Source organism: Lepidochelys olivacea (assembly GCF_965140295.1).
Source record: "Lepidochelys olivacea isolate rLepOli2 genome assembly, chromosome: 3".
Taxonomy (NCBI): Eukaryota; Metazoa; Chordata; order Testudines; family Cheloniidae; genus Lepidochelys; species Lepidochelys olivacea.
The window spans coordinates 22,147,868-22,164,356 of NC_140413.1; the positions used below are offsets into that span (position 1 = coordinate 22,147,868).

At 38.0% G+C, this 16,489-nt stretch overlaps 1 protein-coding gene across 5 annotated transcripts in view; it reads left to right on the forward strand.

The window, feature by feature from the left end:
* PUM2 (pumilio RNA binding family member 2) overlaps positions 1 to 16,489 on the forward strand; it is a 106,724-nt gene that overhangs the window by 72,452 nt on the left and 17,783 nt on the right. For all 5 annotated transcript variants that reach the window (XM_084624744.1, XM_084624740.1, XM_084624741.1 and 2 more), the window contains 3 exons: positions 3,177 to 3,320; positions 4,392 to 4,673; positions 10,010 to 10,246. In XM_084624744.1, coding sequence (XP_084480870.1) covers positions 3,177 to 3,320; positions 4,392 to 4,673; positions 10,010 to 10,246 — 663 coding nt within the window. The remainder of the gene's footprint in view (positions 1 to 3,176; positions 3,321 to 4,391; positions 4,674 to 10,009; positions 10,247 to 16,489) is intronic.

Sequence of the window (16,489 nt, forward strand, 5' to 3'; positions counted from 1 at the left end):
ATTCACTGTGGGGATCCACCTGCAGAGTGTCTCTCTTGTAAGAAGTCTGCTGATAGACTTACTCAGGGTTGCTCTTAGAGCTCCAGTGGAGGAGGTGTGTGCTGAACTTTGATGATCCTCATGGGGGTTGACGGGGTTCTGCATGGTGGAATTTGTTTTTCAGTTTGCTTTTTAAATGCTTAAGAAATGACATTTTAAGAAAACTATCTCAAAAGCGTATCAAGATTGAAAAGTCAAGCGCTCGAATTCGGAAATCCAAGAATTAAGATTGCCTGTGCAACTCTATTCAGCTTCTTTGTGCCATCTTCAGTTTACAGTCTTTATTTACATGCTCCCAGTATTTTCCCCCACAGGATTTCTGTGTTAATCAGTGCACAGGATGGACCTGTGGATGAATTGAGGTGAGGGAGAATGTTGCTGTAGTCTATAGGATCCTTGTATTATTTGTTACAGAAGTTGAAAGGTGTGGAGTGAATGAAATGGGACTACAGGAAGAGAGAGGATGATACTGTGATTTAGGCAGTTGACTACCGTGCTGGAAATTTGGATTTTATCCCTGTTACTGCATGGTGCTGGTCAAGTGACTTAAACTAAACTTCACAGGTGGCCTCTAATTGTGTGTTCCTCCTCTTCTGGGTACCTGACTTGAGATCCCGAGGTCAGATTTGCAGAAGTGCTGAGCACTCACTACTAAAGCTGAAGTTGGTTGGACCTGTGCTTTGAATATATCAAGAGTTGTAAAAATGTGAAGTACTGTGAAAAGATCAGACCTTAGATATCTCGCGTTGAGTAGCCAACATTCATGGACTCATGACAGTGGGACCTCACTTCTCATGAGTGTTGTCAAGGTAAATTCATCAATGTTTGTGAAGTACTAAGATACTACAGAGAGGAATATTGTAGAAATACCCATACAAGAGACTACTGATTATGTGTTCAATACAGAGTTTGGATGGGGGTATGTTAAATAAAGCCTGAGACAACACATTTGATGAAAAAAGTTAAAAACCTGAATGGTTACGCTTTTGAGGAACACCATCTATCCTGTGCACTGAATGAGGCAGGGATCCTGTGGAAATATAGTATATGATCATGTAAATTAAGGTTGCACAGGTAACTTTATTCTGGCATTTCCTAACTTTAAAGTGCTTGATTTTTTTTTTTTTTTTTGGAACCTTTGCAATATATCAGGGATAGTATATATCAGGGATGGCCAAACTTACTGACCCTCTTCACCACATACGACAGTCTTCTGATGTTCGAGAGACGAGGTGTGACTGTTAGGTCTTGGGGCTTCAGACTTGTGGAAATGGGGGGTCTCGGGGCTACAGCTCCATGGGAGGTGACTGCCAGGGCTTGAGGCTGAAGTCCCGAACTCCCCCTCCCCACTGGGCAAAAGCCAGAGGCATCACGTCACCCCCTCCTGATTCTTGCCAGTGTTTGCTGGCCCTGCTTGGTCACATGGTTCTGCTGGGACCCCTCACTGCATGGCAGCCGGCAAGCTGTGAGCTGCCAAAGAGATGCTGCTTTTGCTACTGCTTCTCCTTGCAGAGCTAAAGCAGAGGCCCCTCTCTGCAGCTTACAGCTGTTTTGCTACTGCGTCTCCAGGCAAAGCTAACACCTGGAAGCTGCAGGGAGGGGCTGTTAAGGGGGGGAGGCATGCTGGGGGTTGTGACTCAAACTGTTGGGAGGGGCCTTTAAATTGTGGGCGCCCTCCCCCTCCTCCCCCCCAAGCATCAGTCATCTTTTGCAAAAGCCCCTAGCACCACCCACCCCCCTCTTCCTGCAGGGCAGAAGCCCTGAACTCTCCTCTGAGTCTGGTAGGTGGAGAATGGGGGAGGAGGGGTGGGGAGAGGCTCCGCAAGCCGCACTTTAACTGTACAAGAGCCATAGTTTGGCCACCCCAGTTATATATATTTGAACCAGCTTGCTTGCGTGTGGGAGGAGCATATGGAATGATCACTGTGATTTTATTTTGTTTAAATACATACCTAGATAAATTTAAGCAATTGCTTTTATTTTTTCTGTCTTACCCTCTTCCTTTCTGGAATTATATATTGTTCCTCCTTTTCCATTTCTGAGGCCCTTATTTTGACTCAGATATTAGGTACTTTGTAGTGGACACAAGTTACTCTATATCTGTATGTTTCTGTCCCTGCATTTTGGTTTGGAGAGAGAAAGGGAGAGATGTGTTTTCTTAGCCATACTCTCCTTTTCATGCCTCCTTTTATTCTTGCTTAGTCTCCTTTTTTGTGTCCCTTGTTTCTCTGGTCTGCATTCATTTTAAGTGTTTTTTGTTTTCTCTCTTCCCCCCTACACTCCCCCACCCAAACCTCAGAATTCCAGAATGAAACTGACATAAACTTAATCAGTTTCATTTGTAGGAAAAATATTTTCTGAGAGTTTCAAAGTGAAACTGACTAGGACAGAGTCATTTTAATTCCAGCACTTAATTTTAATATTCCCACCTGTACTGCTGCAGGAACTGTCCTCCCCCAAAATATTTTTGTGGGTGGATTTTAAATGTGGTTATGCCTGGAAATGCAAGAAACTCTCGATCCCACGCCTAATTTAACTTAAGAGGTAGGTATGTGTGCGGTGATGGGGGTGAGGGTTTTTTAGCTCTCTCTATATATATTTATTTACACGCAAATAATGGTAGAATGGAAGAAATAGAAAATATATTTAAAAGTATAAGAAGAAATAGATTAGAAGATTCCACTCAACTATGGCAAATGATGTTGCTCTTTAAACCCTGGAATCAGAAACCTGCTTATTAACATTGAAAGTAAAAAACAGTGCTTCTAAACTTCAATGCCACATAGGAAAAAAATATTTTTAAAGAGAATCGATATTTCAAAATAAAAATCCAATTCAATTTAGGGAAGCTCAAGCTCTTGAACTTCTTTGGGATGTACAATATTAGAGCTTCCCAGTTTCATTGACATTTTTCCAGTGTAAATGTACATATACATGAAAATTATTTTCAAAATTTGTTTTCTGGATGTTTAGCTCAACCTGAGATCTAGTTGACGTTTAGGGAATATTGCAAAAATACTGCCTTCTGGGTTTGTTCATTGGCATAAAATTCTTCAAGGAGAGAAGAGATGTTGACCTATGCTTTTTTCCCCAAAAACACGTTTTTACTAGTAAACATTTTATTTTGTATTGTCTAGGCTATCAAGTACTAGCCCCTACTGCCTATTATGATCAGACTGGTGCCTTAGTAGTAGGCCCTGGAGCAAGAACTGGCCTTGGAGCACCAGTCAGATTGGTGGCCTCAACTCCTGTTATAATTAGTTCTGCAGCAGCACAAGCAGGTAAGTATTAGACCTGCCATACATTTTTTTTCAAGTTTTATATTGCAACTTCTCACTCTAATCTTTTTTGAGGAATATCCAGTATTAATTATGGTACTTACTCTATGTAAACCCTGCAAAGATTACTGGTTCTGAAAGATATATCATACATGCTCTCCTTCCTTTTTCTCTCATGCCTTTCCCCATACAGGCACACCCCTGCAAATGCTGCTGCTTCTCAAAGGTATAGCTTCCCTCCCTTTTTTCCTCACCCCTCTCCCCATATACATACAGGGACGTCCCTGCAAATATTACTGCTTCTAAAAGAGTGCATTCTCTCCTTCCCCTCTCCCCATGCATATACATGCACTTCCCATCAGTCTCTAAAAGGATGCTTTCCCTAAGGAAGCACCATTTCATTGCTTCGGCCTGGCAGAAGGTTATGGATTGCCCTGGGGCCTCATGGAGAAAGCAGCAAGGATTAAAATGTACAGTGGGTAATAGGAAGAAAGGGAGAACTTAATATGACATCAAAAGGTTCTAGTTCTATTTTCTACCCTTCAATAGTTGTAGGGTCTGGTGCTCGTTTCTTTAGTACATTGTACATTTTGCATTAGCTTGTAGCTCCCATAAAATTCAAATCGTAACTCCTGGCACCAGATGGACAAAATGAACCTGTAGAAAATCTCAGAAAATAAGACTTTGTTGACCCTCTCCAGCTGCTTATTTTTATCCAGAGCTCATTTTTGACAGTTGCAGATGAAGGCATCTTTCAATTGTTAGTTACAACACTGCTATCCCAACCTTGATTACAAAAATCCCATTCTGCACACAGTCATGTCTGCACTGAAAATTTTCTGAATTGCATCGACAATTTCCCACAGCCTCAATTATCCAAAAATAATCATTTTTTCCCTTGGATAATCAAGATTGTACAGTATTGCAAAGTATATTTTAGTCCTTAATTTAAGGTGTACATATCTACTTCTTTGGGAGGGATCCATGAACATAAGATTAGATCTGAATAGTCCATTTGCAAGGTCAAAATGTTTTAGAGAGCCGTTATGATGATTGAAAACATGTGTCTTACAGCTGCAGCAGCTTCAGCTGGAGGAACAGCAAACAATCTCGCGGGAGCCACGAACGGTCTATTTCGGCCACTTGGTGCCCAACCACAACAGCCGCAGCAGCAAACAAATAGTAGTCTACAATCTAATTCATTTTATGGCAGTAACTCTTTGACCAATAACTCCCAGAGCAGTTCCCTTTTTTCACATGGTCCTGGCCAACCAGGAAGTACATCTCTTGGCTTTGGAAGTAGCAGCTCCTTAGGAGCAGCTATCGGCTCTGCACTTGGCGGATTTGGCTCATCAGGTAGGTTCTTTAACATAGTGAGGAGATTTTATGAGATTTGTGCTTTAAGGAAAAAATACATGCCTCTTGCTTCCACGCATATTTCCAGATAGAACTTGAAAAATAGGTTATTTAGGTTTAAAACAAAAATAGCCACATAATCTAGAGAGAAGAGCAAGAGTCTGTTTAATCCACTAGGCCTTCTGTATAAGAAGCAACTTGTTCTCTTAATAAATTAGTAATATAAAAAAATACACCTCAGTCAGAAACCTCTCAAAAAATTACTTTCCTATAATAAGCACTGTATACTAGTCTAGAATGTTCTTGTGTTTGTTTGTTTTTAGAAAGCTGCTCAGGCAATACTGCATTTTGTGTTTTTAAAAATATTATAAAACCATTGATTAGCCCATCGCTTTTGAGGTGTAACTTGCTTTTTATGTCTTGAAGTTTTTTTTTAATTATTTTAGAACTATTGATTGAAATAGTATTTCACACTCACACACCAGATATGACCAAATGTTGTGCTCATCCTTACATGATATTTTAAAGGGCCTTAGGCTGTGATTCTGCAAAGACATACTCCAATTAGTAGTCTCATAGTCTTCATTTGGATTGCTCTGATAAGTATAGTTAAGCATGCCTGTAATTCTTGACAGGACTGTGGCCTTAATCATTATCATAGATGTCCCAAAATTGAATTGTCTATTTTGAAAAACACTATATGACACACAGCCATAATGTTCTTGATTTTTTTTAGTTGTTGTAGAAACTTGACATACTCTTTTTATTCACATAAGAGCACATGGAAAGGTAGCTTTTCCTGTTCAAATCACTTCTTCATCAACTCTACAAGCTGGAAACTCAACTCCTTTGTAGAAAATCTCTTCCTCAGCTATATACATCCATTAGTCATTAGTTACTTATGGCACAGGGTTGCTTACTAAGTTTATTTTAGTAACATCAGTAGAACACTCTAACAATTGCATGCACTTCTCAAATGAATAAATGTTGGGGCAAAATTTTGAGCTTACACACTTCAACGGTATTCTTTTAAGTATGGCATATATACAGGTTGTCTCAACATTGTTTTCCACTAAGGAATGTGAATAACATTCATTGTGATAAAACTACTAAAGCCAGGAAATCTAGAATCAAAGCTTACAATCTGGCCTTTAATTATGCCAATTTTGGGGGAATTAAGAGCACCCAAATATGACCCCTTTCTTTAAAAACAAAAAACTAGAAGGGTATTCAGTTGTGTTCTCAAATGATCTCAAGCAGTGTTGAATACAGATGGGCCTTAATTACAAAGTAATTGTGCATTCCCATTTCTAAACTTTTAAATGTAGATTTCTCTGCTGAACCACTCTGTAATCTTTCTGTGTACTGTTAAACAGCCCTGTTCTGCTCCAGATTTGGTTGCACTTTATTGGCTGATGAAGTGAATCGTATGTGTATATATATATATATATATTTTTAATGTACAAGATATAAACCCTGTAGGAAATCTCTAAACATGTAGAATATTTTTAAATTCACAACTTGTTGAGCAGCAGCATCAAAAAGACAACCCCACAACTTAAATAAATGTCAACCACATATCGGCCCACCACTGAGGCAAAAATTACCCTTCCAGCATGTTTTGAAAGTCAACAGATTGAGCCCTCTGTCATATAGCAGTGGGTACCTTGGCCGCAGCCCCAAGATGCTGAAATCTCTCAATCATTACTCCAGCTGACTTTACTGACAGGTGAGCCCTTCATGAGGAAAGAAGCAGTCTGTGCTTTGTATTTTGAGAAGTGTAGTGGAACCCTTAGGATGAGTTGCTACCTAATATATTCAGGTGCCCTTGTGCCAAGTATAGTTCATACCTACCAAACCACGGCCTTTTTTAAAACCTATATAGTTGCTGATAAAAATACTAATTATAACAGCTTTGATAACTGAACTGTAGAACCCCTTCCTATGTAAAATGATGTTAATGCATACTTGCCACAAATTAAAGGGGAATTTGCTTAATAGTTGACTTGTCAGAGTACTGAGCTTCTCTCTCTGTCTCCACTCAGTGCCTTGCAAGACCTGGGTACTAATTAAATGGGAAGAATGAAGACTGACAGGCAAAAACATAGCTCTTTCCTGTAAAAATAAAAAAAATTAACAATCTAATTAAGCACTCCAAAGTAAATCTGTGGTAAACCTAATATCCTAACTGACTGGCTGGGAAACAAAGTAGCGCAAACAGAGGCAGGCATGCTTGTGATGACTATGAATTGTACTACTCTGCTCTCGTATATAAATTACACACACAAACCTATATTAAAAGAACATTGTTAAGGATGCAAAGTCAAGCACTTAGTTAGGAAATGCTCAGTATTAAGGTTGCTTGTGCACCCTTAATTTGGCCCTCTTCTGCACATGCATTATGCTACATTTTTAATTACATGATTATGACCTATTTATTCCACAGGACCCCTACCTTATTCAGTTCACTAGATGGACCTGGTTTTGGGGATGAATCAGGATTGTATAGTGAAGGAAAGTCTGTACAACCCTTCTTCGTTTGTTGTAGAAGTTGGAAAATGTGTAGTGAGGCAGAGGAATGCAGGAAGAGAAAGCATGGTTTCATGGTGAAGGCAGTTGAATGCTGCCCTGGAGAATTGGGTTCTATTCCTGCATTTATCACAGAGATCCTGTGTGATACTGGGCAAGTTACTTAAATCAAACTTTTCAAAGGTGGTCATTAATTGTGTTCCTCAGTTTCTTGGTGCTGGATTTGAGACATTGGGTTCTGATTTGCAGAAATGCTGAGCACTCACAGTTGCAACTGAAGTCTATGGGGTAATACACCCACTCATCTCACAGAGCTATTGTGAAGATAAATTCATTAATTTTGTGAAGCACTCAGATCCTATAGTGAGAAGTGCCACAGAAAAATGGATGCGGAAATTGTGTTTAGTAAATAAGATATGGGATCACCTATTGAACAATAAGAGGAAAACAATATATTGAATAGCTACTCATTAAGACATCTCTATGCACTGAAAAAGGTAGTGGAAAAAATAGTATGTAATCATGTAATTAAAGATTGTATTGTAATGCGTACTCCCAAGGGGGCCAAATTAGGCAACCTTAATTCTGGCATTTCCTGACTTGTGAGTTCTTGCACTTGCAACCTTAATAACATTATTTTAATGTAGTTCTTTGTATGCAATTTCTTACTTTTTAAAAAGGTAAACTAAAAAACCAAAATGCAATCATATTGCATCAAGTAGACACCCATATCGTTCATCAGCAGGGTTGGTACCTTTAGACCCATTCTCCGCTCCTCACACTTCTCGTCCCAGGTTTCTTAATCTTCCCCCCCAGCTCCTTATATCCAGTCTCCTTACCTAGCTAGGCCCAGTCCCATTCTGTGCCCTCCCCTCCTCCCCCCCTTTCCCCTAGCTCCTTGTCTGATATGTCTCTGTCCCTGGGCTTCTTTTCTAGTGTCAGTGTTTTGTGTCTGCCCCCCAGTTCCTTGTCCCAGTCTCCACGTTGGCATCTCCTCTGATCTCCAGCCTCCTTTGATTCTTTCTCCTTGCCCAGTGAGTTCCCAGTCCAAGCCTTCTTGTCCCATTCAGTGCCTGGGCCCATCAGCAGGAGACAATAAGAGCGCAGAAAAGAGAGTCTCCAGACTATCAGTTCTGGTGTTCAGCCCAGGCACAGCATGCAACAGCCTAGAGCTGAAGTTGCGTGGAAAGTCCTGCTTGGTCTTGGGGGAGGGGATATGCCTAGTGTAGACTTTTTGGAGATTTTAGCTGATACTCTAGTCTCTACTGAGCATATGCAAACTATTTTTTTCCCCAAAGGCTTATAACTTGAACAAATCTGGACAGTTTTTACAGGGACAACAAGGCTTATCCCTGACACAAAGACCACCCTCAGCCAAATTTAAAGTTTCTGTTCCAAACCTTGGGGATACGAGAGCTTCTTAAAAGTTGCCAGAATTTAACATAAATAAAGCATATTCTTCACTAACCCCAGTCTCTCTGAAATGGCTGAACTGTTCTGAATGAAATTTTCCAAAAAATTCAGCTTGAGGCAGGAATGCAGCAAGGAAAATTTCAGCCCAAATGGTTAAAGTTTGGTAAACTTAAAAGCAACTGAAAATCAGGATCTTGTAGTAATAATAATACATGGTGCTTCCAGTCCTAGGAATTGATGGGCAACCTTAATAGTTTGCAGTGCTACCTGCGCCACCTATTATTTTTATATTTATACATGTCAGAGCTTAAAACTGTCAGCTTTGATCCTGTCCTTTTTAAACTGACATAAAAATCAATTTGCCAAACTGAGTTCAAGATGTGCTCATTACTTTTGGAAGTGCAGCAGCATTAGTTACGTTCACCAGTGTGCTAGAAATGTTCCAAAATTAAAACAAGAACTCTGTTTTAACATTTCACTATTACATAACATTACAGAATATTTTAGTTTGTAAAATGGTGATTTATATGTATCCCTTCATTTATCCTAGAATGGTCATCAGCCTGCTGATACTACTGGGCAATATACCAGTCCTTCACTAATACAATTTAGCCTAAGCTTCTAGTCCGTAATTTACTTTCAAGCAATACCACAATAGCGTTTAAAGCTGTTCCCAGTTCCTCCCCTTATTTTGTTTATCCCACCCTGTGCTCTGCTTCTCCTCTTTTCAGCTTATGATCCTTTATGATCTTCCTCCAAAATATTCTCTCTTTGAAAACCAACAACTCTCTCAGAGAATTTGAAAACTGACTCTAGCAGAATTACTTTCTTAGAATGGCCAGTTGGTTTCCACAGTTCTAAGAGGTGTCTGACAAAGAAGAGAAGTTCAGTAGCAGCTGGGGCAAAAGTGAAGGAGATTCATTATTTTATTTTCTCAGCTTTTAAGCAAATACCTTTATTTTATCCAGCCTGTTTCCTGAAACCAAGTGGCACCAACTTGAATTATTTCCTGTGGGGAATTTTTTTTGCAGATATTAGTGGCAATACTTTCAGCACCACTGAACCATATAAAGCATAGTGTAGGAAATTTCTGACTGCTGGTCCCAAAGCCTGAAGTGAGGACACTAAAACATAGTACTACAATATACCAGTAAAAAGTCTGAAGTGAAATGTCAAAAGATTTGGGCATTGAGTAAAATACTTCCTTATCTGTGGTATGTTTATACCCGTTTGTGATTTATTCAAAAGCATGTACGGTTATCACAGTAATTGTCTTTATCATAACAATTGTTATAGTTATTGTGATCACATCTGTTATTGCCCAGCTGTAGTTGGGGATAGGTTTTATTCAGTTGACACTGTATGTAATTAGGGTTTTTTTATTTCTTCTTCAGTTGGCAGTTCTGCAAGTAGTAGTGCCACAAGGAGAGATTCTCTATCTACTAGTTCTGACTTGTACAAAAGATCTAGTAGCAGCCTAGCACCCATAGGGCAGCCATTTTACAATAGTCTGGGATTTTCCTCCTCTCCAAGTCCAATAGGCATGCCTCTGCCAAGCCAAACTCCAGGACATTCACTTACGCCACCGCCATCACTTTCATCACATGGATCCTCATCCAGTTTGCATTTAGGTAAAAACAAAACAAAACCCTTTTTGTTTGTATGTGTCTATGTATTTCTATATGTGTAAAATATTGTACGTTGCATAAAAGATGTCACACTATCTTTGCTGTCCAACAGTTTTTAATTAGAGGGCCCAGTCCTGAAAGTTGCAGAGTGCACTCAAGCTCTCATTGATGTGACAGTGGAGAGCACACAGCATTTTGCAGTCTGGAGCCAACAATTGATTTTCTACCACTCTTCAGATTTGAAAAGTAGAAAGAAAGGTCTGATGCCCAGTAAGACAACTCAATTTTTGTAGTATATATTCCTTTCTACTATGTTCAACAGGCAAAAGTGTATTATTCTTATTTGTGATTTGTGTACTATTTATATTTATAAAGGACCCTTTAATATGAGGAAATGTATTGTTTGATAGTGAAATAACTTTCACTATCACCTGATATAGCTAATGTTAGGAGAAAAACTTGAGCAAAGCTCACAATATTGAATGTATTGAAGGATCATCTTGAATCAATTAGTCTGCTGTCTTGAGGTCAGCTACTTTGCCAGGACATCAAGGATTATCACCAAGCAGATGAAGAAAATCAAGTGGCTATAGATCCATAATGCATTCTTTCTGTGGTGCCCCTCTGTATTATTTTCAAATTCTTTGTTAACAATAGTTCTAGAAATATTCGATCCAGTAAGAATATGTGTGGTGGCTTGATCTTAAAACACAAACACCACACTCACCCAAACCCACAAACAGGTATATTTGTGGAAGATCCTGTGTTTAATTCAGGGTTACTTCATAAAACCTTTTCCCCTTTTTTGCTGTAAATTTTTGTGGTTTTCTACATTTGGATGCATGATTGCACATAACTATTAGAATGAATTTCACTTGGCCCCATTGACTACTGTACACAGTCGTCCATCCATGCAGACAGTAGACAATTTAATCCCTGTACACTTTTACGTTTTGGTACAAAGTAAAACAGGAAGATTTGTGAACTGAAGTTCTAGGGAAATAGAAATTTCTTGAAGCAAGAAATGTTTAAGTGGTATATGTATTCATGTTAAGCATAATTGAAATATACAATACATTTACAATTTAGTGTCCCCCTTTAGTATGACTTTATGGTTATATCCTGACTTTTCTAAATAAAAAATGAGTAAGGGGACATTTTAGCACACTTGATTTTTTTTAACCTTTTTTTCCTTTTTTATGTCTATAAAGTGCACCTTTTGGGCTGAGATCAAGCACGGAAAGTTTCAGCCCAAATGGAAGCTTTTCAGAAAATTGTATCTGACAATGGTGTTATCAAGGAAACCATTTTGCAGTTTTTAACTAGAGCTTTCACTAATAATGAAAGCTATAATTTAAATCCAAAATTTGAGGAGCATTATTTATATATGTAAATTTGATATCTGTATGTTTAGTGAACTGTGTTAAATAACAGGAGCCTTTCCAGTTTTGAGAAAATATATAAGTGCCATCAGTATCGAGGATTACACCTGTCATCAAAATTGTGTTAAACACAGGATTTAAACAGTTTAGATTGTCTGCCTGACAATGTGGGCTAAGCACAATTGTTTGTTAAAATAGCGTTCTGGATTAATGGCTAAATAGTATGTAGAGACCATAAAGTTATATTCTGAAAAGTGACTTTATAAAATGGACCATGAGATTCCATGCTTACTTTGTCTCAAACATTTCCAGTTCAGATACGATCAGTTTACATGTAAAATTGTTTTTCTGTCCTGCAAAATCAGCTTAAAATCTGAAAATCATTGTGTTCTTTTTAGCGCTCATAATTAACAGTAATGAAGATTCAGTTACACTGCTGCAGTCCGATTGTCTCTAATGGCATTGCACAAACATAAAGGGGGCCCTGCAATTGAAATTTAGTTACCTGTTCTATTGATTTTTCTCTTGGAAAGCTATGTTGACTCAGTAGTGCTGTCAGGTACAAAAAGTAGCAAAAGTTGTTACTGAAGTAAACAGATATGTCTCAATACAAATAGAAAGCAGATTTAAGGAAGAAGTCATTCTTACTTTTCATGTTTCAGAGTAGAACAATACTTTAAGGCTGTGTTTGCACTGCAGTTTTCATCTGTATTTTGATAATGCCTGTCAAACACAGTTCTATTCCCCCTTTGGATCTGGTGTTGAAGCCATTTGTCCTGCCTGCTGGTATGGACAGGATTAACTACACTTAACTCCTGTTCTCTTAAAATGGTGGTTGGGACTCAGTTGATCCTGTCCACACCACTGCAACCGTGGGTGGAAACATACATGGTTCATACTTTTTCAGACCCTGCTGCAAATTATAATGTTGACACAGCCTAAACAACCAACTGCTCCTTTGCAAGAAATTAATGCTATTTTAAAATCTTCAATCTCCTGCCACCAACTCCTTTCTTTCCCACTTGACAAAGTGTGAGCTCACTTCAGTTATTTTAGTCATTTGTCCCATATTGTCAAGCCATCACAGTACAAGCTGGTTGCTTGTAACAGCTCCTTTCTAATAGCCAATCTCAGTAGAAAGGCTGTGAATTGACTGATGCAGGACACTGAACTATTCTTTCACTCACAGTGATAAAACTGTGAGCCCAACTGGTTTTAAGCCATGTTTAAAACACTGGGACTACTTTTGTTTTAAGTATTCTAGACCAGAGCAGAGTTTTGAAGCTATGCTTTGTCCATGTGGTCCAGGCAAAGCTTCTTAGCCTGAACTGCTGATGCTGTTTCATCTTTACCATAGAAGTGGCCTTAAGAATTGGTCAGTCTGTTTGAGAGTTGAGGCCCACTGTCAGGCCATGTGGGGTACTGTGTAGCGCCTTGACTGCAGAGGACTTCTGTAAACCAGGCATCATAAGCACTGAATTCATTTCTGAAATATAGACAAAATAAATTATGAAAAACCTGTATATACTTGAGTCCTTTACATTTTCACTTGAGCGGATGAAAAATAGAGCTGACCTCCTCTTACCTGAGGATCAGCTGGGGCTGTTCCCTTATTACAAAAAAAAAAACAAGAAAAAAACCCCTGTGTTAAATAATTAAATGTACTGTATTTTTATGTTAGAAAGTAAGATTGTTAACCACACTTAAACACAACAGCTGTTGTATGGCAGAGCTGTTTTACTTCGTGGGGAGAAATTCTTGAACAAATAATTTAATAAGTATTAACTACTCTCTTGATATCTAAAGGAATTGGAGAGACTGGACTTTTAAAATATTCTTTTTTCATTTTTTTCCTGTTTCATGAAATAATGTGTACTATCTAAGTTAGATAGTAGTAGTTTACTTAATATTCATAGGACTGTTTAAAATTTGTATTGGCCCAATTATTATTTTACCATATTGAAGATCTCCCTTATGTAAAATCAGAGGTGATAACAAAAAAATGTATTCTTTGTTACCATATTAGGCATACTGTGCCCTTGATCTCCTGTTCTAACAGATGATATCCTGTTAGATTCACTTCTTGTTAATCGTTCAGTCTCTAAACTTGACCTGGGAGATTAGTCGGCAAATTTTTGTAGCTAGTGCTTTGAAAGCTAGTCATTGTCCAATCCATTTAATGAATAGAGCAATGCATTATGTATCAGTTGGCCAATTCATTTAAAAGAATTGGCCTACTTGACCTCTGTTTTGGTATTGGAATCTGTAAAATAAACATGGTTTTTGAATTTTTGTAGAACAAACCTGACATAGTAAGGTAACCAGAAGGACTTTAGTAACTAGCTCTCAGTTTTGAAGAATTTACAGTGCTATAAACAATAAATTTTTGTGAGGAGAATAACTGAAAGGTGTCCTGGACTATAATAATAGCTGGGATGCACTTCTGCGGTTGGTATTGGTTGGATTTTATTTTTTGTGCACTAAGAATGTCTGAGTAGAATAGATGAGAGAAGTACAAAGCTGAGCAATCTTTGTATCTGTTCCAACACAATGAGCAAGAATATATAGTTATACAATAAATATCCATGACTCCTTTTATTTTAGGGTTTTTCATTTGCAGTCTATTCCCTTTATTATTAAGCTAGAACGCTCCTTCTGATGTAATACTTCATTATAATAGCAAAGCTAACCACCTCATCAACCAATCAGTATGCCCCAATATTTTATTTTAACTTTGCAGTAACTCCTAGCAAAGAAAAAATAGTGCTACAGAAGTTTGACAAATTCTCCATGCTGATCAACTATCAAGGGAAGGAGATATGTCTTCCCCCATACCAAGTTGTGCTATGATCTTGTGGTATGTCAGAAGCTAAACATAGCTAGGATAATTCTTGAATAGAATGCCCTAGCCTCTGTTTGCCAGAACCTGAGAATGGGCGACAGGGGATGGATCACTTGATGATTACCTGTTCCATTCATTCCCTCTGGGGTACCTGGCATTGGCCACTGTCGAAAGACAGGATGCTGGGCTAGATGGACCTTTGGTCTGACCCAGTAAGGGCCATTCTTATGTTCTCAAGACATTATTTCAGCAGAGTTTTGAGTTGGTAATTCAGTGGGTGTTACTGTTTCCTATGAGTTAGTATATACTTACGTTTACAATATTAAAAATAAAACAAATTGTTTCCAGAGACAATTCTCCAAATAAAATTTGATTGTAAAGTACTTTGAGATCCTTAAGGATGAAATTTTGCTATATAAATTTAGTAATACACTTGTGTTAGACAACTTACCCAAAAAGTTAAACAAACAGAAAAATTGTCATACCTAGATTATGCTCTCATGGGCCCTGTTTTTCAAAAGTATGTGTTTTAAATTATTCCTAATTCACACATACAATTCCATCTTTGTGTGCGTGCGCTAATTAGAGCCATAAAATACAGGAGCATTTACTCAAAACTATCCTGTTACTTTACAGAGAATAGTTGTGTAATGAAGTAACATGAATTTTAAATCCTGCCAGTCTTATTATGGAGGCAACATTGTAGTAAAGCTGCACTCACATCGCTGTTAAACCAACTTTGCTGAAATCTTGTGGCATTAGATTTACTCCACTATTCTTAAACTAATGATGAGATTGACTCTTGTATTGTAAATACTTAGAGCTGAAAAGGATAACATTTAAAAGCATGATTTTTTCAATCCTTAGCTGTTTTTAAAAAAGAAAAGTCTCACTGCATAAACTTTCCCTGCATCCATCTTGACCTATAGAACAATAATAATGTACCCTTTACATTATTATCATCATCATCTGTGAGCCCATTTCTGGAAATACTGATAATAGAAGTCATATAAATGGTAGCTGTAGGATGTGGATTTTGCAGGTAAATTCATAACAATAAAGTAGTTGATTTTTAACAAAAAAAAAAAAACACCTTGAGACTAGAGCACTTTTTTATATCATTTTGAGATGCTATATATCAAATTAGGGACCTAAACTACTTATTCCTTTAAATATTTACTTTACAATTAGTATTACTTACCTTTTGTTTCCCTTTTTAGCTCATTGTGATATCCAATGTAATGTAAATGACTCCGGATATACTAATATATCTCAATCTTTTGCATACAGCTTCAGTAACTCAGCTGGCCATTCAGAAAAGACTCTGGGAGACTTCATAAATGTTTACCAGGCCATTGTAATAATTTGGTTGCCTGGTCTAGTAGATTGGTCAGAAAAATATTACCAAACAAAGGCTTGGTTATGGCTTTAAAGGACACGGTCAATTTGAATTTTTTTTTTTAAATCGGTTTCCTGATAGAACACCCTTCTTTACAGCACATACTGAAATTCCTTTTAAAAAATAAGTGATTTTTGGGTTGGAAGTGGGGGGGTTATTGCTCTCCTGTGATGCTAATAAGGGTCTGAGATAGTGTCTCCCTCTCTAACTCCAGGGAAAACATTGAAAGTTATGTAGCTCCCCCCCTCCCTACCCCCATTTTTTTTTTAGTGTATGTCAGTATAGTAGGTACAAGATTTTCAAGTCAAAATGTGACTTTCATTATTTATTATTTGTATTAAAGTAGCAGTATCCCTTTTATGTATCATAAAGTAGCAGTTAAAATATATGTTGTTTGGTATTATGGTGATAATATGCTGGGTGCAGCATGGAAGATGATGCTGATGGGTTTGTGAGGTGAAGACAGTTGGATAGCTGTAGGTGAAAATACTGGCAAAGCGTGAAACAGGTACTACACACAGCAAGATCAGTTCGTATATAAGAAGGGAGGGGCAGAGGAATATGGAGCTTTCAAGGTGCTGAGGAGAAGCTGAGATTTGGTATGATAGAGGATTGGCAGCCAG